Source organism: Culex pipiens, chromosome 2 (genome assembly GCF_016801865.2).
Source record: "Culex pipiens pallens isolate TS chromosome 2, TS_CPP_V2, whole genome shotgun sequence".
NCBI lineage: Eukaryota > Metazoa > Arthropoda > Insecta > Diptera > Culicidae > Culex > Culex pipiens.
In genome coordinates this window covers 61,286,087-61,312,406 of record NC_068938.1, presented here as the reverse complement: position 1 = coordinate 61,312,406, position 26,320 = coordinate 61,286,087, and the positions used below count along the sequence as shown (strand labels likewise).

At 37.1% G+C, this 26,320-nt stretch overlaps 3 protein-coding genes across 3 annotated transcripts in view; 1 reads left to right on the top strand and 2 right to left on the bottom strand.

The window, feature by feature from the left end:
* The window catches only part of LOC120420601 (homeotic protein caudal), a 54,712-nt gene extending 47,406 nt beyond the window's left edge, over positions 1-7,306 (bottom strand). The window contains exon 1 of the mRNA XM_039583674.1: positions 7,186-7,306. The gene's annotated coding sequence lies outside the window, so the exon portion shown is untranslated. The remainder of the gene's footprint in view (positions 1-7,185) is intronic.
* LOC120420604 (proteasome maturation protein) overlaps positions 1-26,320 on the bottom strand; it is a 308,647-nt gene that overhangs the window by 65,994 nt on the left and 216,333 nt on the right. The gene's annotated exons all lie outside the window — the stretch shown is intronic.
* On the top strand, positions 15,562-23,954 carry LOC120420603 (apoptosis inhibitor 5 homolog). The gene is made up of 8 exons (XM_039583681.2): positions 15,562-15,769; positions 15,906-16,067; positions 16,210-16,362; positions 16,420-16,593; positions 16,654-16,857; positions 16,919-17,122; positions 17,186-17,382; positions 22,500-23,954. Exons 1-8 carry the CDS (start codon positions 15,689-15,691, stop codon positions 23,008-23,010), a joined length of 1,686 nt encoding a protein of 561 aa, XP_039439615.1. The 5' UTR covers positions 15,562-15,688; the 3' UTR covers positions 23,011-23,954.

Here is a 26,320-nt window from a genome sequence, read left to right as displayed (position 1 = left end):
AAATTGCAAAAAATGTTGTATGGAACTCGCTGCAAAACTTGATTTTTTCAGCACTCTTCGTATTTATCCAACTCGGTGAACCTCGTTGGATAAATGTACGACTCGTGCTGAAAAAATCCTCTTTTTGCAACTTGTTGCATAAACTACTATTTTGCGATTCCGTCGTGAAACTACTTACTTTTCCTGCCATTCTAGAACGACGAAAAAGCCTACTTTTCTCCACCAAAAATAATAGAATCGAATAGAAACAATTTCAAAACAAATGCTGAAAAGTTTCTATCAGCACTTGTTTTGGAAAGTAACACTTTCCAACATTATTTTGATTAAAACGGTGGATGAACTTAATACATGGACATTTGACTTACAATTCCATTCAAAGGGTGTTGTTTGGAATCGAAAACAAGTTCAACTTTTCAGCATCCATTTCAAATTTTCAAATTCGGTTTTATTGGTGAATAATCAGATACAATAAGTTCTTTTGAGGTACAAAACAGAGTTTTGGTGTTCCTTTCAGCTGTGTTTTACATCATAATCCATTTTGGAACAGTTATTGCTTGTAAATAAAGGTGTTGCCAAGAGTAAGAAAAATTAAGAAAAAAAACTTACTAAAATTGCAAGGGAAAGGGGATAGAAATAGAGAAAGCTTAAAACTAGATCACAGTTTTTTATCCTTTATAGATGTGCTTAATCATCAGCTCCCCGAGGGCCAGAAATTGCTCCGCCTTGTTACGGCAGCTCCGAAACCGCGTCATCATCTCCTCCGCGAGAGCAAAGAACTCCGGCAGGGTGAAGAGATCTTCCCCGGTGACTTCTTGCTGGGCCGCATTGCCGCTACCGGCAGCGACCACGCTTGCAAACGACCGCCCCCATCCAGGAGGGAACGCTGGGTTGTCCGCTGGAACCGTACGCTGGCCAGCTGCAGGAACAGCTGCGCTCGTACTTCGCTGAGGAGGATGGGATGCTGCTGCTTTCTTCTTCCTCTTTTCCTGCTCCTCGAGGTAGGACTTCCGCGCTACGCATCCGCGGTAATTACCGGTATGGTTACCGCCGCAGTTCGCGCACTTTACGCGCGGCTTGGTTTGTTCTGCATTTTCCCCCAAGTCCGCCTTTCGTGGCAGTGCGCACACCTCAGAGAGGTGTGACTCACCGCACTTCACGCAGCGGGGCCGGAGGTTGCAGTTCCGCGAGCCGTGGCCGAATTTCTGGCAACGGTGGCATTGTGCTGCGTCTGACGGGTTCTTTGAGTAGAACCGCCAGTTTACCCAAAAACCGTCCAACGCCTTAGTCCGCCGCAGGTCTTGAAGTTTGACGGTGCCGCGATCGAAGTACAACAGGTACAGTGTGTGTGTACCTGTGACGGTTGTCTTCCGCGAGAGGACTTTTATGTCTCGCGGCGTTATTCCGACACCCGAGAGGTGCTCCTTGAGGACGGAGATCGGGCGGTCTTGATACCCCTGCAAGACGATCTTAACAGCGGTCTTCTGCACGGGGTCGAATGTGTAGAATTTGAAGTTTTTACGCTTCATTTTCTCCACAACCAGGTCGAAGTTCTTTTGGTCAAATGTGAACACTTGCACTGACGATTTACCTATTTTGAGGCAGTACACGAGGCCTTCCAGCTGCTCGTCAACATCGTCAGCCAACGTGTCCAAAACGAAAATTGGTGGTGGTCGTCGTTCCTTTGGAGTAATTACTTTTTTTGGCGAAATCACTTTCTTCCGTGCACAACCATCGTCGTCGTCGTCGTCGGTAGTGCTACCGTCGGTGTTGTTGTTGCTTTCCTCGTCACTCAGTCTCGCGAACTTGTTACTGGTGGGAATGTTGGCGGATGTTGAAGCGCCATCGGTCGACGGATTGCCGGAAGTAGCTGAACGGAGCCTTATAGGGCTGCGGCCCTGGACACGGTAATTAGGGTGTAATAACTTGGGGTCAAATCCTTTGGCGCACACACTCCCCGGCGCGATGGCGGTCGACGCGGCGTTGGTTTGTTTACCTTTCTGCACACGGCCGGTAGACGAACTTCGCGGGTTTTTCGAGGCCGCACTCGAACTGCCTCGGCCACGGCCGGCCCTTGGCATGCTGTTGGAGCAAACTCGCGGCTAATCACGGTAAATTACGGCGAAAAATTTCGAAAAAACGATAAAGCACTGAGCACTTGACTGCTGCTTGCACTCGTGCGTACACGGAGGTGAGCATCCATTTCAGTGCTGAAAAGTTTAACTTTTCAGCATTTATTTTGAAAAGTGTTTCAGTTGGTAGCTGGAATTCTTGTATGTTTGGCAGGTTAAGCACTCGCTCCTATCTCCATCCAAAGTGCTGATTTTCACTATTTAAACAACTAATTTTGCAAAACTTTTGATAGAAACTTGCTTGCTCACTTCTCATTGAGCTATTTATCACTCGATTTCAGTTGAAAACGCTTTTAATTAGCTTTGATTGAATGTCAAAGTTCTGACCTGCCAACATTAGAGGCACGCTGGAATTAGATGCCGTTCCCCTAGTAGGAGAAAACATGAAATAACATTTGTATTGACCTAATTGAACGAACACTACCCATCAGCAATTCAATACATATTATGAGAAATGAATTTTTCAGAATATTTCAAATAACGGGTCTTCGAATACTTTGAATACAATAATGAATTGACTAAAAACCCAGAACGTTTGACAAATGTTTCGTACAATACAACCATTTCATTCCAAAACCAAAGCCATGTCTCTCATATCGCTCGTCGACACCTCGGACGGTCCTCAAAAACCTGCGCTTCAATTATTACTGAATAAATTATGGATAATTCGCGTTCGCATCAGTCGTATAAACGACGACCCGCTCGGCAATAGTGTGTTGATTAGTATAGTACCTGCTGCTGCTGCTGCCTCCACCCTTTTCCTATGATACCGTCCCGGTTCATGACGATTGACACTAAACTAATATAGAAATAAAGTCATAAAAAATTTCGGCAGCAATTCTATTAACAAACCATGAAAAGAGAAGTCATCTTGGGGCATGGGAATTGGTTTTGGCTTTGCTGAGATGACCAGTCTGCCTGTGTGGATCAATCGGACCGCGCACTGGACTCACAATCCAGAGGTCGCCGGTTCGAATCCCGAGGCAGACGCAAAAATTCTAAGTGTTATTATAGGTATTCGGTGCCCTCTCCCCGTGCCATACCTTCACACTTAGGAGACCCGGGAGGCGGAGTCTTGTCGCAAAAAGAACGATACACGCCTGTGGATCCGTTGACGAAACCGCAAGGTTTAAGAGGGCCACATTATAAGGTGTTACGTCGATTCCGTTTTTTTTTTCCGAGATGACCAGCATGACTTTTATTTTTAATTTTTGCACAATTTAAGTAAAGGTCCATAACTCACTGGTGGGACAGTGCTGCCAGCACTGCCGATGGGGGTGATTTATGGCGTTTTATTTGAGAATATTGTCAACTGAGGCGCTCACGGTATATATTGCCATGAATTGCACACTATTAGGAGGTACTTAGATTGCGATGGGTGCCATATATTGAAACCAGTAGCTACTGGCGAGAAAAAGAGCATAAAGTTATAAAGCGTTTAGCATACAAATGAACCAAAATTGATCCGGACTAGAAGACCTCACCACACGAGGGAATATCTGGCCCAAATTGTGGCCAAATATTTTCGTACGCCAGATCAATCCTATAAAAGCGCGATTGCCCTCAATTGTAAACACCTGCGCCTAACAAGAATATGAGTATTATATGGCAATAAGTTAGCACTTTGGTTAATTGTTATACGATTATTTATTTACAAATATATTGACCGGGGTTTTTTTTTCGGGAGGAAACCACCCAATGCAATCGCACTTATACGCGAGCGTAGGAAATGCACCAATTGAGTGCGATATTCACCTTTGGGCTATAAACGGCCCAAATATGATTGAGGTTATGATGGTCCAAAACAAACCTCAAAAAACACTTTGAAAAATCACAAACCCTAAAACGAAGAAGCAAACATATTAGAGCCCAGTTTCGACAACAACAACAACCCCCTCCGGTACAATTTACACGTATGATGTGTTTATGTTGTTTTAAGGTTCTTTATGGTGATATTAAATAGAAATAAACATAAAAGCGCACGCGGCCAACCAAAAGAGCGGCAGCAGTGCAACCATAAGTTTATATTTTTGGCTTTGGCAGTCAATACAGCCACAACAACACTCTCGGACGGCCAATTTCGAAGCAGGTTATTGGTTTGTAACCTGGAGGGCCGTGAAGGTATGAAGTGTGGTGTGTGGTCATTGGTTGAGGAAATTGACCATTACTTTGTCGTAAAAAGTTTGCTGCAAACTATTGATCAATAAACTGATTTGATTGAAGGAAGTACTGATTTAATAAGAATTTAACAAGTTTTTTATTTATGATTTATGCCATAGAGCATAGAAGTAAATAAAATGATTTATCTAAAAACAAAACAATTTTCATAAAACGAACTTCTATTGAAAACTAATATCTATGGGAAAGTGGGGGCTCCCACTAAGGAAACTTGATTCCGGTTTTTTATTATCGCGAATAGCTATCTCATATTATCACAGAACACTTAACTGTTTGCATGGCATGTATAGATTTGTGATTTAAAAAAGTCATGCCACAGGGTTTGAAAAAAAAATCCCATTATTTTATTAAGATATCGTGACCACTTTTCAAAAAAAAAATGAAACTCAGTCCAATGTTGTTTTTTTTAATATTTAATTTGTTTGCTGTAGTTTGAGTTCTGAATTGGAGTCACTTTCACACAACTTTCTAAAAAATAGCATTTATTGCTTTACCCCCACTCTTCCTTATTGTTTTTTTTTTTGTTGTAAATGTATGTTATTTTATCTGAATTATTTAAATATTAGTAGTTTATGCAACAAGTTGCAAAAAGAGGATTTTTTCAGCACGAGTCGTACATTTATCCAACGAGGTTCACCGAGTTAGATAAATACGACGAGTGATGAAAAAATTAAGTTTTGCAACGAGTTCCATACAACGTTTTTTGCAATTCCGAGAAACACCCTTTGGACAGAATTAAAGGAGAAATGTCCATGCATTGAGTCAATGAATCGTTCAAATAAAAAAAAATGAAAAGTATAACTTTTCCTAAAAAGTGCTGAAAAGTTCAACTTTTCAGCATCCATTTCAGTGCTGAAAAGTAGAACTTTTCAGCATTTGTTTTGAAAAGGGTTACTATTCCATTCTGTTATTTTTGGTACAGAAAAGTAGGCTGTTTCGTCGTTCAAGAATGACGACGGAAATGCAAAAAACATATTTTCGGTACAGTTTGTAGAATTCAATGGTATTAAGAATGATTTTTAAGTACCGTTAGATTAATCAACCCGTCCATAAAAAAGTTAGAAAATGATTAATTTAAAAACTGTTTCCGTGAGATTCTGGCTCAATGAGATATATGTAATGAAAATTCTTGTAAACAATAATCATTATTTTAAATAAAACATGAAATGTTTCATTTATTTAATTCATAAAAAAAGTCGCAAGAGGGCTTTGAAATGTCTTGATCCAATACAGCTGCTTGTTCAAAAATTCTATGTCAAAAGTTTTAAAGTTTAAATAAATCAAAGATTTAGCAACGTGTTAAGGTTAGTTTTTGAAAAAAAAATTTGAGGCAAAATAATTATATAATCAAAATTTACAAACCACATTATGAGTACCCAAATGAGTACCTTATGCTACATTTTAGATCACTTTTCATCTCTTTTAACACACAACAAAACGAAAACTAAAAAAAATTAATTAGATGAGTGCAAAGTTGTTTTTTAATGAAATTTCTTGTTATTTAAGAAAGATGATAATTTTGTTTAACTCTTTCTAGGAAAGTATACATTTTTTACACAACAATTTAAACTACTCCATGCTAGATAACACATTTTCTGAAATGTAACTGATTTAAAATTTGAAAAATCAAAAATTAGTTTTAATTTGTTTAATTTTCAAATAAATATTTATTTTAAAAAAAGAAAGCATTTTTATTGAATCAGTCTAAAAACAAATGCAGAACGAGTATAAAACTTAAAATGCACACAATGAAATATCAGAGATTGCATAAAATGTTTAAACTTATCAATAAATATATCTGAATAAATTAAAAAGTGAAAAAAAAGGTAAAGACAATTAAGAAATTATCAAGAGTTAAAATGAACATATCTTGTACAAATTAACAATCACAGTATTTAATATTGATTTTATCTGTTTTTAGTTCGAAGCATAACTGTTCGAAATCGTTGTTTTTTAAAATTTAAAAACGTTGAAATACACTAAGACGATAAAGGTGCAAACTTTTTGTGATTTTTTTTGTTAATTTGTATTTAACTAATAGTTTATAATTAACTTTATTTAACAAAATCGCTCGTATAATTAAAAAAAACTTAAAATACTTTCAAAGCCTTTAACAAGGCAGTTGAAATTGCATGATTTGTGCTTGAAAACTTTCCTTTCTTTAATTTAAAAAAAAAACTTTGCGAATAAAACGTACAATGTTTTTTCCGAAGCTATCATATTCTTCATTGAAATTTCAACATAAATTGTTAAAAGTTCAAACTCGATTCTGCAGAGGAATATTTTTTTTAAATCCAAATATTACGAGAATGTGTTGACTAAGAAACGTTCAAGGCTATTTGAATTTAAAATTCTTCTCAAAAACATTTTTGTTAAATACTAAAATTACTACTGTTTGTACACCTAAATCAAATTTAAAAAATCAGATTTTTTTTATTGTTAGATCTATTTTTCATCGATAAAGCAGCTTTTCGATAAAACTGATACAATGCGATCTACAAACTAAATATATCATATCCAACAAAAAACATTTGAAACGTTCAGTGAAGCATGCACAATTTTTGTCTGAAGCGCATGATAGTGTGTGTATTTTATTTTACCTTCTGCTAGTTAAAGATTGCCTTTTTGTACATTTAATTAATTTTCAATGTTAAGTTAATAAAATTCAGTTTAACAAAATATTAAAAAATTGCTGCAAAAATGATCCACAATCCAAAAACGTGATCTGACTTTTTACAACAAAAAATGCACAACCTTGGAGGACTACAGAATCCAAAGATCCAAACACTAACGATTTCAAGGTTATGGCCACCAAACAATAGTGTACCTCGGGGAGTCGATCAATCAAAGCGATAGTTTTGCCCTAAGATTTACTTACCAATAGTTTGGTGCAAGTTTTTCCGCTAATAATCCGCAATTCACGCGATCGCGCCCACACTTTTTGATAATCACGCGATTAAAACATGAAAAAATCGTATTCACTTTTTACACAAATTTACTTCAACTACACCGCCAGAATGACCACGATCGTCCTTCGAGCAACGCCGTCCGTCGAACACTGATTTCACGAGGATGATCGCAATAGATCGATCGTGTTTATTGGTGTGCAATAAACACGATGGAACTTGTATAAAGCTGCTTTATCGGTGAAGTTTGGAGATCAAAGAGTGTTAACAGTATTGGAAATTCAAGAATTTATTTTTAAAAAAATATTTGTATGGAAAAGTCAATATAAGGTAAGTTAGAGCCATAAAACTTTGAATTTAAGCGAAAAAAATAATTAAAATAATGAATGCTGTTTTAATTTAATTCATGTTGTTTATTTTTGATGGAAAATCTTATCTGAAAAAAGTTTAAAAAAATCTGAATTTGCATAATTTATTGATTTTTAGATTTTTACGCTTCCATCACTCTATTTATTATACATTTTATATAAGTTTTATTTAAGTAACTGAAATTTAGTGGATTTAGATAACATTAGAGAATATGTGTAAAAAATGTAATAAGAGAGACGATGTAACCTAATTCATTGCAACGATGTTGAAAAAAGTTTTTTTTTAATGAACACAGAAAACAAGAATAGAACATTGACTAAACTCATTCAGTTTTAAGATTGATGAATTGAACATGATGATATTTTAAGTACATCCAGAGCACGATTCGGTAGTAAAATGGTACCGTGAGTACTTTACTCATGGTTCATTTTCAAAAAAAGTTCATTTATAAAAAAAAGTACCGGTACCGAGACTCGAACCCAAGACTTTCGACATATTGAACCGTGCCTTTGCCGAATGGGCCACCATGGTTCGGTGACTAAGTGGCGGTCGTTTGTCCATATAAGCCACTCAATAGGATGAACTGTTCTAATGAACGAATGAACACGCGAGAGGTCTTTACTCTCGCAAGATAGCACTTTCCTCACGTTTATTTTCGTGAGGACTATCCTCTCGTTCTTTAACTTTGGGTGTAGTTTATCTTCTTCTATTTCCAATCTGAGTTCCAAAAATCTATTTTTTCATTTAATCTCAATAGTGTTGTAATTGATTACAAATCGACGCTGTCGTGCTATCTTGTCGCACCCGCCATTTTGACGTTCCGAGAAAAACGCGTAATGTTTGACCTTGAATAAAAAAAAACTAGAGCACGCAATGTAAACAATAACAAACACGTTTTGTTTGGCTGACCATTCTGTGCATTGTTCCGAAGTTTGGTTGAATTTGGTTGCTGGAGTCCCGAGTTATAATTACAAATGTTTACGGTAGTCGGGCATGTACGTGTGTCAAACGCGTTCTTACCTCAAATCCCTTTGGCCAGTTGTCGCACTTACAGCAATTTCCATGGCATTTCCATGACAAGATATGATTGAAACTTCTTTTATATGTAGAGTGTATCTCAGGATTGAAATCGAATTTTGGGGATCTGTAATGGTTAAAAGGTGAAGTTAGCTGCACAAAATGGCGTTCTTAACTCAATTTTGTCCAAAATGCACGTGCGACAAGTTAGCACGACGGCGACGAAATGGAAATTTAGCGTTGTAAAATGAAATTCAATCTAAGAAGTTTAAATTGTTTACAGTTGACTGCTCTGAAGCAATTTAGAATGTTGTTCAAGGCTTCAAATAAATTTAAAAAATGCGAGAAGCAACAATACAACAACAATGACATGATAATCTTGATTTTAGAAAAATCTGCAACTGTTGATTGTTAATCGATTGATAAAGGCTTCTCTAAAAAGTTTAAAAAGTCAATATAAGGAGCTGATGGAAATAGGACCAAAACCTTAACCTGCCAAATGAACGTGACTTTCCCCTAGTTAATAAAATTATGTAGAAAAATACTCAATTTTAAATGTTGTTTCAAAAATGGCATTCTGAAGTTAAATTCGATTTACAAACAGGAAAAAATACCTGCCCTGAAATACCAGAAAAACTTTTTACGTTTGTTCTTTAGACTTGGCTCCCCGTTCAAAATGGCCGCTCGTCCGAGTGTGGTTCTTTTTCCACTTTTAATTGGCTAAAAAGCATGATTCAACAAAAAAACACCAGAATCGTTAGCTGTGGAAGACTCTATAGATTTCCGTGCCTAGATTGGCGGCGACGTTTTTCCACATATTTCAAAAAAGCAGCTGCAAAATCAACCTTCCAGGAGTCACTTTTTTGTATTTTATTGAAGTGTGATTTCATCAGAAAAAAAGGGAGTTGTTCTCTGTGTTTTCCCCCTTCCACAGTCTTGAGACTTGGCCGGCGTGGAATGTTTCTTAAAAGTAAGCCGTTCGAAGCCGTGGTCGTTTTTGGCTTCTTTTGCTAAAAGAATTTATCGCTTTATTGGATGTTGGGAGTATTTTTTAATGAGAATTTTATGTATTCTTAAATGGGCCTCGAAAATGAATGGGTTGCAAGCGCAAAAGTCCACGTTGTAGATGCAAGTCGGTAGGAAAAACGAAAAGGAACGAAACGCCAAAAGTGATCCGAACGGGGAAAATATGGCAAGAAATTGGACGTTTATGACCCCGCTGCTGGCCAGGCAGTTGCCTGATGTGTTTAGAGAGATGAACCCAAAACAACTAAATTACCCTACGTGCAGAAGCTCCAGTTTTGGGATAATTTATTCCAATTTGGGAGTAGAGTGCGTATGTTTTTTTTTTAGTTCTTTGCTGGAAAATTGAGATCACCAAGTTTGGCCTTTTGGCTGCCTGCGGGTTTGGGAACAATGGCCAACTAAATTGGACCGATGCCGCCGCCCTTTGAGAGGGTAGACTGGAAGCGGAAGTCGTAGGTTCGGATCTTGGGTGTTGAATTGAAGCAACGAGCAACGACCTTGGTTTATTTAAATTTTAGATCAAATTCTAAAATGTTAATTTGAATAATTTTAACACGTGAATACAAAACCTTCAAAATTAAAACAAGGTAAACTTCAAGTTAGTTTTAAGAGTTCCAAAAATGATAAAAAAAAATCAATTGAGTTATTTTGGGGAAAAAAAATTTAAATGGGAAAATAAAAAAAATAAAAGCAACAAAAATTGTTCGGTAATCCGAAATTCTTTTGATGACCTTCGAATAACCGAACTTCGGATAATCGAGTCTGGACTGTGTTAAGTTATTCCTTGAGTTTTTCTATTGTGGTTGTACCGTCAACTGGGGTGAATTGAGACTACAGTCTGAACAGGGACAGCAGTTTTTAGAGCACTCAATATGATGACGGTATCTTGTTTTATGCGATTTGGCAATCTTTCAAAAAAAAAGTATTTTTCTGGCCATTACCTTATTTTATGTCAAAATAAGTATGTAGCAAGCAGCATAAAACATTTTTTGAATTTCCGAAAAACTAACCTTTGAATGGAACATTTTAAATGAAATGGCAATTCAGCGTAAAATCAAAACTATATTGAAAAGTATACATGTTTTCGATACAAGTACTGAAAAGTAAAACTTTTTAGCCCTTGTAGGGTACGTTATCCATTAGTGGACCCCTTTCCTATAATGGACCCTCTGAAGGGTTTTGATGAAATATTCAATAAAATCACAATTTCTAGCGTGTTGTTGTCTACATATCTTTTATTTGGCATGTCCAGCATCATTTAAAACAATGTTGACTGACATTGAATTGTCTTTTTCACCAAAATAAGTTTTTTAAGTTCGACATCTGAAATCAGCAATGGTCACTAGCATTTTCACAACAAAACTGCATTTATATTTTATGAATGAATCAACTATCCAATAATTTTTTGACTGATTATTTAACTTCAGCAAGTCGAAATAATGTAAGTTTAAGGAACTTTACTAAAATAAAGCGAAGAACTGCTCATTTACGAGCAAAAATTAGGGGGTTCAATATAGGACAACGGAAGTCCAAACTTTTCCAAAAGTGGACCTCTGTTAATTTAACCTTCAAAAATGAAGAAAACTGTGTATTTAACCAAAAGTTTCTCTTAAACATACAATAATTGCTTGTTGCAATCAACCTAAACGCATATTTTTTTCAATTATCAGTGTAAATATAGCTGTTTTCATGTTGAAAGTACCAAAAATGCTGAAGCCGTAAGAATTTATAAATAATCAAAACTATAGTTAATTGTACTTAACTAAAGCATCATAATTGAAGTTTGAAATGATATTTTATAATAATAAATCAATAACAACACATTTTTTTAAAATAAACGTGCGTGGTTTTATCAGCAACTGTAAACAAATCTATTGTTTAGTTTCGGCCAACCATTTATGCGTAATAAATATGTAAAAATTTGCATCAAAATTATTTTTATGTTTACAGTGGTTTTTGAAACCTTTTCTCTGATCTTTTTCTAAAATAATGTGTTACATTAATTATTACTCGGGTTACCACACACGCTAAACTGTATTCCCACCTACACTTAACACTCTTGATTCCCCTTGAAAGTCAGTCTAATAAAGCTCTTGTATCGAACAGACGCTCAAGTCTTTTACTCTGGACCACAACCGTAACATAATGTGTTAAAATGTCTGTTAGGTTTTTTTGTTGTTTAAAGCCAAATTTGATAACAAAACATATTTGTATGTGAGCAAAATCCATCTTTTATTCATTATATCTATCATTCTCACCATCTACACCATGCATCAAAACATCAAATATCGGTTAAATTTGGTATAAAAATAACAGTTTGTCTATTGTGGACCCGGGTCCACTATAGGAAATGGGGGTCCATAACAGGAAAAAAAAACTTTTTTTTTTAAATGGCTATTTATCTGCACAAAAGCAAATAATTGATGAAACCAATAGTCAAAATTGTTCAAAAGACTTCAGATTTCATTGTTTTGTACAAAGGGTTATGAAAAAGTGCTTAAAATATTGAAAAGTTGTGAAAAATGTGCTTCGGCTCTACTAGGGGGTCCACTAATAGTTAAAATACCCTATCTTAAAGAATTCTATTCGATTTTTCTCAACATAGCCTTTTCGACGTTCGAAAATGACACGTAAATAGAGCATCCGATTTCCCGGGGTTACAAAATTACCGTGAAACGGAAAATTTTAAATTAATTGGAAGTTGTTCTGATCCTGTTTCTGATAAATAATTTGCAACAAAATTGTTTAGGACAGCAACTTTAATGGTCAAATTATTTGTATAACATGAATCCATGTTCCACAACCATGAAATTGCATTTAAACTTTCCTCTGTGACCAGTTGAAGTGAATGTGACTATGATTAACATTGACACGTTAATTTAAAATGAACAATTGAAAAAATATAGGCAAACCTTTTTTTCCAAGTGTAAGAACTTAATAAGAACAAGTCTCACTATTTTTAGCTCTTCAACACAATTGTATGGAGTTAAATTTACCTTGAATATCAAATTTCTGATTTGTTTCTACTTGAAACATGAAGTTTTTGAAATATGTTTGCATTCTGTTTAGGTAGTTTATGTTAAAATGAATTCGGTAAAATGTGTTTTCATAGCACAAAAAGTTGTTTTAAATTAATCGATAAATCACAATAATTACACGCTCTGGCTACCATTTTTCATATTTAACCCTCTAACGTTCATGATAGCCGTTTCAAAGTAACATGTAACAAGCCAATCCTTGATTTCTTCTGAAAGTGCGGAAATTTTTCTCTGAATCGGCTATCCCAGTGCTGTTGAACGAATTTAATTAATCATTCTTTTATAATCCTTTATATCTAATAATTCCAATTTAAATTTCGTCCAATTTGGTCATGGTGAACAAAAACGTAAAATTTCTTGATTGAAATAAGATACGAAACAAGTGTGACACGGCATGACAGCCATACTTTTTTTCTAATGTTGGTGCTACTGCGCGATTTTGACATTTCGGGCGTTCACGATTCGAACGCCAGCTTCGCTTAAAATCTTGGATAGCACCAAATAATCTTTTGAAAACTTACCAAACAAGAAACGGTATATTTTCGATCCAAAATAGAGTCATTTTTGTTGTTCAACAAATAATCATATGTTTTATTTAAGGGTGCACAGCAACCAAGGAAGTTGTTGTCTTCTTATTCCAAATTTGTCAAACTTACGGACCCAATCCTGCAAGAATCTGATTGTAAAAAAGGTCAAACTTTGTTGTTAATAACTTTGAAGACAGTAATTTAGGGGATGAATAAAAAATCATATCGATAGTTCCCGTACTTTTGAAGATACTAAAATATCTGTGACAAAAATCTGGGTGCAAAAGCTCTGGTTGATGTGTACCGTTAAAGTTTTAAATGTTTCAGTCAACAAGACTATCTAAAATGAACCTTGAGATGAATATTCAGAAGAGTTGATTAATTCAATAAGAACAGTATACCGATTCTTCAGCTCCTTTTAAAAAAAAAATCCCAAATTTTTTTCTGCGTTTTGGCTGTAGTGGCTAAATAAAAGAAGAAACTATCATGTAGAATCACGGGGATGCTACGGCTGTCATCTGCATACAATGTCACTGAAGCCTAAAAAGTACCAAAGTTTTGGTGTCTAGTGTCAAAATTATGGGGAGTAACATGACGAAAAGGGCGCAAAATCGAAAGGACGAAAATATTTTGTTTCTTTATTTTTGTTTCGTTAGTTAAAATGAAATTAAATGTGTACCATTATCCGGGGCAAATCGGGACACATGGGGTGAATTGGGAAGTGATTTTAGCAATGTTTTTGCACACTATTTGAATATTTTTTATTGGTTTCAGTTAGAATAGACACAAAACAACAAAATTAGTTTCGTTGGATTTGAACAATTGGGATGCTTCACCCTTCATTTTGTTTTAAGAATTTTGAGACTCAATTGAAATTTGCCTCAGTTGCAAATATTTTCATTTTTTTAGGTATTTAAAAGTTCAAAAGTTGTGTCCAGATTTGTTCCACTTTCCATTGAGCTAGAGTGCTCATATTTAGCCCAGATGTTAGTTGTATAAGTTCAAACAACCCCTGAATCAGGCAGATTGGTGAGCTCCACAACGTCCCTAACAATGGGCTATGCCCTGTTCGTGGACTCGCTCTTAAGGTTTCCCAACAACATGGTTGAGCTCACATATTGGTTTAACCGCCTCAAATTGTAGATTTAAATTAATATTATGATGATCTGTAAGTTCATTGGCCAAATAAGAATTTGCGGAAGACATTTCAGAGGATTTGAAAAATACACCTGCTGGGAAGCTTTGCCTGAGACCTGATGCTAAACATATATTGTTATTGGCGGCATTTTTGGTTTATTTTAGTAAAAAGAATCATTCTGAGCAGCTACAGGATTTTTCCAAAAAAAAAATTAAATGAGATTTATTATATTTTGATTTGTGACCCTCTGAAATGTTATTCTCGAAACAGCGCCACCAAACATTTGGTGGCGGCTTCAGCAAGCTACGTCAGTATCACGGGCCTGTGTAGAATGTAGAATGAACAATATTGTAACTGTGCTTCCCTGAAATAAAAATGTAGCGTTACAGGACAACATCGTAAAACTGGACTTTTTTTTTTGCTCTTCTACAAATTATCATAAATTAAATAAAATTAAACGAATCTTATGCTCCTTGACTGAACGGATTGGTTGAAACTTGAGTTGTTGCCAGCCATTTCTTTGCGTGACAGGACAACGAAAGGAGCAGATTTATGAAAAAACTCCTCTCCCATTCAATGGCTTGCAGACCTTTTTTGGTCAATATTTTCGGCGTTTTCTAAAAGAGTGTCCAGGTGGTTTAGGATTGGTCCAGGTCCAGTCAGTTCAATTCGAATTCTGAAGCGGAATTCGACGCGAATCGTAAACAAATTTCATTTCAAACGCAATAACCGGTTTCGTATTTGAGATGGTAGTTGAGTTTAAAACGGATTTCGGATTCGGATCGAATTCCATTTCAGAATTCGAATTGAACTAACCGGGTAATTTCCAGACTAAATTTCGATTTATTTGAGTTCCCGTCTGTTTTTCTGTGATGCACCTCATACGCCAACCAGCTACGCCATCTATCCGTCATTTTACTATAGCGATTCCTTTTCGTGCAGTTCAGACACAAATTTGCAGTACTTCTCGTGCTCGCCACCAGGTTTCCCTCCACTCTGGTGGCGCACGAGCACAGGGTGCCTCTCAAGCGTTCCTGTACCCTTACCAAAAAATCATGATTTTCTGAGTTCAATATCCCACTTTTCATACGATTTTTTGAGTTCAGGTTCTACAACCATAAAAATGGTTATATGGGTTGAACTGAAAAATTCGTATGAAAAGTGGGATATTGAACTCAGAAAATCATAATTTTTGGTTAGGGTGCATGTACCTACTTTGACAGCTTCAAAGAAAAAAAAATTGCTTTCCAAGCGTGCGTCTGGCGTTTATTTACGGTTCCGAAAATCCGACTAAAACCGTGTTTGTTCCGACGGAAGTGGTACAAATCCCCTCGCTCAAGACACCCCGAACCGTTCCGATATGGATACCAGCGGAGACCGGATAGAGAAGCTGTACAAAAACTACGAAATTTTGACCGACGCAAAGGACAAAATTGGAGAGGTGAGTTTTGCCGATTTAATGGCGTCCAAAATGAGTTGTGCCGCGCATCATCCGGCGGCCTTGAGGTGGGGAGAGCCCGGCCGGTTTTGGTTTTTTTCACGAATTTAATTATTTTTTTTTTATGATGATGTTTTAGCATGAGCTCGAATATCGCGAAATTCTGGATGCCGCCGGAGGTTCGGCCAAGGAGAAACGGCTGGCCTCCCAGTTTATCGGAAAGTTCTTCAAGCACTTTCCGTCGCTAGCCGAGACGGCCATCGACCGGCAGCTGGACCTGTGCGAGGATGAGGATGCTCAGGTAAGATTTCCTTGACTTTCGCCTCACATTTGCTCGATGACAAACGATCGAGCTACACTTTAAAAGAAACAACCTCAAAGGTTGAGTTTAAGCTACTTTTGCTGCATGGGCTGAACACGATAATCATTCCCCCTCTAAACAGATTCGCAAGCAAGCGATCAAGGATCTTCCCCAGCTGTGCAAGGACTCGAAGGAACACACGCCCAAGATCGGCGACATTCTGGCCCAGCTGTTGGTCACCGAGGACGTCACCGAGCTGCAGCAGGTGCACCAGTCGCTGATGACGCTGGCGAAGGTAGGATTGAGTTGATTTCGCTATTGGGTTTTATCTTATTTTTGACTGTTTTTGTAGTTCGATTCCATCGGAACTCTGACCGGAATCTTCAGCCAGATCATCTCCGGAGATGAACCGACGCGCTACCGGAACTTTCAGTTCATTTTGAGCAAATTTATCAAGACGGGACCGGAAGTGTTTACAAAGGAAGTTGAGGATTTCACAATCGGTGAAATTAAGAAGATTCTTCTGGTAAGAAGTTTCACTTTTCTTTGAAACTTAATTTATTTAATTCTTAAACTTGTCTCACAGGATGTCAGCGCCGACGAGTTCCACCTTTGTATGTCGATTCTGAACCAAACGAAGCTCAGCAAAACGGTCACCGGACACGCCGAATTGGTCGCCATTGCCGTCGAGCAGGCCGATTTGGAGGCGGATCTTGGTGCACTCGCCTCGGACGACGAAACCGTCGAACGGTTTATTCAATGCTCGAGCGAGGCCATGCCGTACTTTTCCGTAAGTTTGCTCGAAACTCCCCGTAGAAACCGACGCCAAAATAACGCCGTCTTTCCCGCAGTCCCAGGTCGAGTCGACGCTCTTCATCAAGTTCATGTGCGAGAAGCTGCTGCCGCTGAACGTGTGGAGTCTGATCGGCGCCGGCGAGGAACAGCCCGGAACGACCCAGCTGCGGCTGCTCAAGGTGTTTGCCGAGATGTGCGGCTTCTGCGGGACGCTCGAGAAGCCGGCCGAAAAGGTCGAGGCAATCTACAATGTGCTGCTGGTACGGAGGACGTCATCAACCAAATAGCAATCTCAACACTAATTTTAACTTTCCCGCAAACAGGAGTACATGCCCCTTCCGCCGGCGGACGCCGACATGAACGAGACGCCGTCGTTCCAGTTTTCCCACGCCGAGTGTCTGCTGTACACGCTGCACACCCTGGGCAAGCAGGCCCCGGACCTGCTGACCTTCCCCGAGGACGCCGCCAAGCTGAAGGACTTCCGCTCGCGGCTGCAGTATCTGGCGCGGGGAACGCAAGGGTGAGTGAAAAAAAGCAACCTTGTTTTAAGTTACTTGACCTTCTACAACCCAAATACTCAGATACTTTGTGAAAACTTGCTTTGTAAAGAAGTCTATTTAATCAAAGTAGCCGGTTTTTCGCTTACTCTTTCGTTTAAATCTGACAGTTGGCGAAACAATTTGGCTAATTTGTGACAGTTGTGAGTGATGGCTAACGTGGTGCAGCAGCTAAAGCAGTACGGTTCTGGAACAGATTCGGATTCTGAAGAAGAGGTATGATATGATAAGCAGAGCTTACAGTATATACATCATCACTGGAGCTCTCTCGAAAGATTTAACAGCTGAGGAGACTCCGAAAAAGCGAGGATGCTGACGATGCGGCGTTAGTAGAGGCAGATATAGCAGCGTACAATCCGGATGTGTTCCATCATCGCCGGGAACATGCGCCCAGCGTCAAATACTAATCTGAAAAATCATATATTATCTGGCAATGTACATTTCCTACACCGCGCAAAAGAACGTTGTTTAATTCAAGTACTTTGAAGAAACGTCCGGACGTCGGGCGATTTCTTTGATTGCGTTAAACATAGCCCAGAAGAACGCGGTTGCTGATTACGGATGGATCCTTCCGACGTTTGCTCTTGCGAATTGGAATGCAAGCAACCAACGAACAAGCGGCGTCCGCGTCCGTTGCTGAACACGGTCAAAAACGTGCAGTTTGTTAGAGGCGGACACACAGATCACGTTTAATTGTCACCGACGAAAGATGCCTCTGCTATCAGCTTCCAAGGTCCACAAAAGGACTCGCACCGTGTTGAAGAACAACAAAACCAGCAACCTAAAGCGTGTCACCTGGAAACAATCCATGAAGAAGAGTACGGAACTGTTTATGAAGAGCCACCCCAACGCCCAGGAAAAAGGCGGAAGATTCATTTTAAAATGGACGAAGCGCTTTTCTGCGAGTCATGTGTGAAGATGACGACCGCCCCTTACCGTGTTTAAGGCTGCTGGGATCCAGGATGCCTTTTCGCGACTTGAATGCGGTCTTGGGATAAACCACATCGCATTGATTTCTGATTCTAACCAAGTGGCTGCATTGTTCTTCGGGGATGGAGATCCGACCCCGGAAAAGCAAGTTAAACGCTGGTGTTTGGAGTCATTTTTGCCGCAAACTATCCGGATTCGTGCAGAAAGTGGTATTATCCAACGCAGGAGAAAACAGGATGTAGAAAAAAATCATCACCAAAATTCCTGATAATTTCTACAAAATTACAATAGTGCACACTTTGCACCATCGTGAGGTTTGTCGATTTTGCTGAAGTCTAGATACTTGAATCTTACGTCCCAAGCAGAGATGATGTATGCAACGCAACAGTTTTCAGTTGCGTGGAAGCAGCAACATGCCGTGCGCAACTATATAAGCTAACAGATAGCCTTTGGAGGAGGCAATTTATCGATTGACAGCTATACCGATCATTAGAAAATGTCGCATTTACGGTCCCAATCAGGAAACAATTTTATTGCTAAATCTAAAGCAACATTTTTGAAAGGCACATAAGCGGGTTGACAATTGCAACTGTTTTTAATTTCATAAAAAAAGATATTATGTCGAGAGCAAAGTTCTTTGCCATACTTTATGTGTAACATAACCACCTGCATCTTTTTAGCATAATTTTTGAAGTACTTAACTAAACTTCATAATTTATAGATAGTGGCTTATGGGACTCCAAATGAGACCAACACGGTCAAAATCGGTTTAGCCAGCTGTGCTGAGATAATCGAGTGCAATTATTTTGATTGACATCAGACCACACACACGGCCTTTTGCTCTGAATTTGATTTTGAGTCGTTATGTATACGTGAAGGTGGCTCTACGAGGTCAAATTACGAGGTTAATTTTCGAGTGATAATCTACAACTTTGCCGAAGACACAAAATCGTTCACAATGTTCAGAATTTCACATATTCACTTAAAAAAACATACCCATTTTGTAAAAAATGTATGGATTAGTATTTTAAAAAACCTAATGATGCAAAATTTCTTCCTCTGACATAGGCACAAAGTTTAATCCATATAAAAAAAAATTAAAATTTAGAAATTGATTTGATTCAATGTGATAACCAACAGGGCCACAAGGATGACTTAGGGGAAATATACTCTTTTTAATCATGCATCTATCTTCGTCATATGGAGAGTTTGGTGCTCGATTTAAGCTTCAAAAATACTATTTAGGCTATAAACTAACCAGCAACAGCATTGCCTCGAGCAAGTACGTAAATGTATGCCATTTACAGGCCAAAATGATCAAATTTAATGCACTTGTGGTCATAATTTTTATTTTGCGAGACCATTTCTTTAGTAAAAGTGAAAATATACAGAAAAGTTCCCAAAAAGTTGCTCTACTCGTTGGTGTACTTGGTTTTAGTAAACTTTAAGGAACACTCCAGATTATCCAGCATCATTCAAACACGACCGCTTATTAGGCTTAAAATGGGTATATTTCCCCGAAGAATTTAGGAATTTAAGGATTTAAGAATTCAAGAATTAAAAAATTCAAAAATTCAAGAATTTAAGGATTTAATAATTTAAGTATTTAAGAATTAAAAAATCAAGAATTTAATAATTTAAGAATTTAAAAATTTTAAGAATTTAAAACTAAAAAATTAAAAAAATCAAGAATTTAAGGATTTTATAATTTAAGTATTTAAGAATTAAAAAAATCAAGAATTTAAAAATTTAAGAATTTAAGAGTTTAAGAATTTAAGAAGTTAAGAATTTAAAAAATCAAGAATTTAAGAATTTAAGAATTTAAGAATTTAAGAATTTAAGAATTTAAGAATTTAAGAATTTAAGAATTTAAGAATTTAAGAATTTAAGAATTTAAGAATTTAAGAATTTAAGAATTTAAGAATTTAAGAATTTAAGAATTTAAGAATTTAAGAATTTAAGAATTTAAGAATTTAAGAATTTAAGAATTTAAGAATTTAAGAATTTAAGAATTTAAGAATTTAAGAATTTAAGAATTTAAGAATTTAAGAATTTAAGAATTTAAGAATTTAAGAATTTAAGAATTTAAGAATTTAAGAATTTAAGAATTTAAGAATTTAAGAATTTAAGAATTTAAGAATTTAAGAATTTAAGAATTTAAGAATTTAAGAATTTAAGAATTTAAGAATTTGAGAATTTAAGAATTTATGAATTTAAGAATTTCAGAATTTAAGAGCAGGCCAAGGGTGAAATGATACCTTTTCGGTTGACACCCGGTGAGGAACATCCTGGAAGGAGCGGAACTACACCCGTAGTGCTGTTAGCTGACCTAGACCTTGGTCAAAACAGCTGCTCTGGTTCCTTGCAAGTTACCCATTTTCTTACCTCCACGTTGGCTTGGTTTCGTCATCATGATGACAACACGTGACCTTGCTGGTGGCCTGTGGAAACGAACTCGTAAACCTTTGACCAGCGAGGGTCAGAGTAGAGACGGCCAAAAGAAAGGGATGCGCAATGTGGGAAGGGAAGATTGTAGACGGTATTGTTTTGATTCACAGCATGTTGAGTTAACTGTTGTGGATGTACCTGATACATCGCAATACGGGGTTTCTCTTCTTTCCACTTTCAGCTACTATCTATCTTCTATTTCTTTATTATGTATAACTGATTTTCTAATTCTGCTTCTGTTTACTATCCACCATTTTATTTTGATTGCATGATCTTTCGTTTCTCTTATTTTCTTATACTAATGCATCTTTTTGTTTTGTTTTGTTTTTGTTTGTTTCCATTTTCATGTCGTGTCTGGGCCTGCGGTTGGAGAACGATTGCACCACGACAACCACTTTGGAGTGATATTATCACACTGGAGACAACAGCAACAACATTAGAAACCCTGATGTCACTCAGGTTCACGAAAGTAACTGTATCGATATTTTATAGTGTTTATATTTTACTAACATCCCTTTCTTTGCAGAGCATGGCCTACATCATAAAGCGGCAATGTGGGAAAGGGAAGTAATTTGTGATTGTAGAAGGTATTGTTTTGATCCACAGCATGTTGAACGAACTGTTGTGGATGTACCTAGAACATCGCAACTCGGAGTATCTCTTCTTCTTATCTCCAACTACTTTAGTCCTGTTTCACTTATCTGTCAAGTCTCCTCTACTTTATTTGCCAGTTTTAACTGCTATGTGTTTTCACTAACATCCCCAATCGGCTCCTGAAGTTGTCATTAATGCTATCTAAGCTTATATGATATTATTTATCCTTTATCAGATAGCTTTTTTCATAAATTATTGCCTATATTTTTAATCTACTTCATACAGCTTTTACTCTTCTTTCCTTCAACATACACTTATTCTTTCAGTATCGAACTTTATGTAGTTTGCTTTCCTTTATTGTCTATTGTTTTAATCTACGCCCTTTTCTTCAAACAAGTAAGGTTTGAGTCCTTACTCAATATATTGAATGATCAAAGTCACACACAACGTTATTGTACTTTTGGTAAACTTTTTAATAACATGCTTAGGTTCAAAACATTGTAACAAAACACCGCGACAGAAGAAATAGCAACAGATAAACACGACTCAACACTAGGAAAGATTTCAGGAGAAAACAATACACAGTAAAATAACAATTAGTTTTTGAATTCAAACTAAAAATATAACAGTTTTTGCTTTAATGAAAGTTGATAGGCACACTATAAATGGTTAGGCGCTTATACTTACATCAAACCCTACGTAATGTACCACCCCCGGCCGAGTTAAAATGCGTAACCGGAAAAGAAGGTGTGCATGCCTGGCACGAACACTCAAAGCGTGTTCTAGCGTGCTGCTCGTACTGACTCAGAGCAAGGGTGAGATGTAGGTGTAAGGGCAGTGCGTGTTCGTCGGGAACCTGGTGCATAAGATCGGTCAAGGCCCGTTCTTACACTGAAAATTGCGAATTGCGAATTAAGAATTTCAGAATTTAAGAATTTCAGAATTTTAAAATTTGAGAATTTCAGAATTCAATAATTTAAGAATATAAGAATTTAAGAATTATTTTAGAATTTTAGCAAACAAAGAATTTTATAATTTAAGACCTATTTAAAAAAAAATCAGAATTAAAAATAAATGCCTAAAATCAACTTTCTATCTCCTTTTCCAGCTACATCAAGAAGCTGCAGGAAGCGGTCAAGGGCAAAACCACCGAGGAGATGAAATCCGACGAGAACCAGATCAAGGTGACGGCCCTGCGCACCACGTCCAACATTAGCACGCTGATCCGGGATCTGTTCCACACGCCGCCCAGCTTCAAGTCGGCCATCCACCTGTCCTGGGTCGTTCCCAAGGCCAAGGTGGCGGGTGCCGCCGGGCAGGACGGCAAAACGACCTCCAAGCGGCACGCGGCCATCACGTTCGACGCGAACGGCAAATCTTCGGCGGACAGCAAGGGCCCCAAGCAGTCCAAGAGTGGTCCGACGATGTACACGCCGCCTTCCGGCAAGTACTCGGCCAAGATGCGAAATGGTGGTGGCGGTGGCGGAAATGGGGATGGGAAGCGGCGTTCCGGCGGAGGAGGTGGAGGACGGGATGGTGGTTTCCGGCGATCCGGTGGCGGTGGAGGAGGAGGCGGATTCCGACGATCGGGAGATGGCGGCGGCCGAAGGAGATACTAGAGTGTTCGGGTGAGCTTTCGCGAGCGAGGAACTGCGATGAGAGTACGAATTTTCTTCCCTGTCGAGCTTTGATTTGTGAATTATTTTCCCCACTAACAATAAGTTGACTTTTTGGGTTATTTTGGCGAGGTGAGTTCTTGGCGGTGGGACGACGACGAGTGTATCATTTTAGTTGATATCTTAACGGAAGGTTTTAGGCAGCAAATATTTCAGCGAACTTTCAAAGGATGCCACGTGGACCAGCTGTTCAGCAAACTGAATTTCCTACCTAATATCACTCTCTATTACAGGTCAACGAACTCTTAAACTTACTAACCCTAGCCTTTAAGTTCAACTCCTTTCCATCAATCCCTTACAATACAAAACCATGTTGAATTGAATCGATCTCCATCAATGTCCAATTTCAAAAATTCGTACTCTTGTCGGGGCCACTCGATCGCGCACACAAGAAATGAAAGAAAATCACAAATCTACGTGGGATCGCTCGACCGACGTGGGACAAACCGCAAAGCAAGCAAAAAGATAACAATATTACATAAACATTTACCTAAGATTTACGAAAAAGAACAAAAAAAAACTTTCTTCCGCCGCAATTTGATGGGGAGAAAGTGAATTCACAAATTTAAAATGCAAGTATTTAAAAAGAAGGCGAGCACGAATTTCAAAGTGTGTTTGTTTTGTTGAATAGGGCGCGCAAAATAGTGTGCAAATTTGTGTGAGTGTGCGAAGCTGACCGATGATCGCATGATTGGCGTTTGCGCCCCACAAGGGGAAGAAGAAGCGATCAGTGAAAACGGTTTTGCAATTTTATCTTACCCAAATATAGTGAACCCTCTCCCCCCTTTCTTCGCAATTGCATCCAGAGATGAGAGAAGAGGAAAAAAAAATACACAGAAGACCGTATCTTTCAATATTCTATAATCAATAAAATTTCTAGCGAGTAATGGTCCAATGAGTATTTATTTGTTTCCAAAAGACCACCTTAACTTGAATTTCCTTATATTTCTTCGAACTAAATAATTTTGCAACTCCGTTGTGAAACTACTGAGCAATTCTCTACGAAATCGGTCATTTTTTTATAATTTAAATTTTTACGTTTTTTAATCCGACTGAAACTTTTTTGGTGCCTTCGGTATGCCCAAAGAAGCCATTTTGCATCATTTGTTTGTCCATATAATTTTCCATACAAATTTGGCAGCTGTCCATACAAAAATGATGTATGAAAATTCAAAAATCTGTATCTTTTGAAGCAACTTTTTGATCGATTTGGTGTCTTCGGCAAAGTTGTAGGTATGGATACGGACTACACTGGAAAAAAATAATACACTGTAAAACAAATTTGGTGAATTTTTCAACTTCATTTTTCGATGTAAAATTGAATTTGCAATCAAAAAGTACTTTAGTGAAATTTTGATAAAGTGCACCGTTTTCAAGTTATAGCCATTTTTATGTAACTTTTTTCAAAATAGTCGCAGTTTTTCATTTTTTTAAATAAGTGCACATGTGTGCCCACTTTTGAAAAAAATATTTTTGAAAAGCTGAGAAAATTCTCTATATTTTGCTTCTTCGGACTTTGTTGATACGACCTTTAGTTGCTGAGATATTGCCATGCAAAGGTTAAAAAACAGGAAAATTGATGTTTTCTAAGTCTCACCCAAACAGCCCACCATTTTTCAATGTCGATATCTCAGCAACTAATGGTCCGATTTTCAATGTTAAAATATGAAACATTTGTGAAATTTTCCGATCTTTTCAAAAACAATATTTTCAAAATTTTCAAATCAAGACTAACATTTTAAAAGGGCGTAATATTGAATGTTTCAAAAGTGGGCAAACATGGGCACTAATTTAAAAAAATGAAAAACTGCGACTATTTTGAAAAAAGTTACATAAAAATGGCTATAACTTGAAAACGGTGCACTTTATCAAAATTTCACTAAAGTACTTTTTGATTGCAAATTCAATTTTACATCGAAAAATGAAGTTGAAAAATTTTTGCGACCAAAATTTCGATTTTTTGAAAAAATCAGTATTGATTAAAAAATTCATAACTCAGTCAATGATTTTTTGCACAACCTGGAAATTTCTGAAAAGTTGGCATTTTATGTCCTCTAAAACACATCAAAAAATATAAAAATGTAAAATAGTGTTTTTTTGCAAATCAAGTTTTAGTGTTTGAAAGTTAAATAAAAAAATCACAAATTTTTTTTACCGTGTATTATTTTTTTCCAGTGTAGTCCGTATTCATACCTACAACTTTGCCGAAGACACCAAATCGATCAAAAAATTCCTTCAAAAGATGCAGATTTTTGAATTTTCATACATCATTTTTGTATGAACAGCTGCCAAATTTGTATGGAAAATTATATGGACAAACTAATGATGCAAAATGGCTTCTTTGGGCATACCGAAGGCACCAAAAAAGTTTCAGTCGGATTAAAAAATACAAAAAAAATCGAATGACCGAAATCTGAGAGAACTGCTCTACTACAGTTTTCCTATCCTTCTGAAGTGACGAAATGGAATGCTTTTTATCGCCCATAAAATTTGTGTTGTGAAAATTTCAACTTCTACAACATCGTCTAGCGCAAAAACTTCGAATATTTTCACTATAAAACCAAAAATTCGAATCTTCGTATGTACGAGTCGTGCTTTGAGTCGTGCTGATTTTTTTATTTTGCAACTCGTTGCTTGAACTGTTACTTGCATAACATTTTACTCCCTTATTTATTCAGAAATGTGTTTCTGATTGAACATTCATGCTCAAATATATTCCAATTCACCGAATCACATCTGCGGCAAACTATACACAGTATGCCTGGCCGCTTTGACGTTTGAGATGCATTGTTATGATTATAATGCAATGACACACATCTCGAGCAACACGAGAAAAACGCGGATAAGGATTTTGACAGCTGAAATTATTTTCGCAAATTCCGAGTCAACAACTTATTTTTTTACAGACTCAAAGTGTTAAACAATAGACGTTAGTTAGTTACCTGTTGTCTCGCAAATTGCATTTAAAAAAATATTTTCAAGCATTTTTGCCGAACAGTACAGTCCAGATTCGATTTTTCGAAGCCTCGATTGTCCGAAGTGAGATTTTGCCAAGGCCTTCGGATAATCGAGTCTGGACTGTATCACAATTACCGTTATGTTATTATCAAAAATAAGCTAAATTTCAATGAACTTTTGAAGAAAAGAAAATCTCTTAAAATACAAAGTTTATAAAAAGACTCAAATGTTTTTAATTGATTACAAATTCATAAATAGGCAATATGCAATATATTCTGAAAAATTAGTAATCAAT

What these genes read in the sequence shown, in the direction of transcription:
- LOC120420603 (XM_039583681.2), top strand. Translation starts at nt 15,689, where the DNA reads ATGGATACCAGCGGAGACCGGATAGAGAAGCTGTACAAAAACTACGAA. An exon ending in GCGAGGATGAGGATGCTCAG is followed by an intron (nt 16,068 to 16,209) that starts GTAAGATTTCCT and finishes CCCTCTAAACAG; the next exon opens with ATTCGCAAGCAAGCGATCAA. An exon ending in AGGCCATGCCGTACTTTTCC is followed by an intron (nt 16,858 to 16,918) that starts GTAAGTTTGCTC and finishes TCTTTCCCGCAG; the next exon opens with TCCCAGGTCGAGTCGACGCT.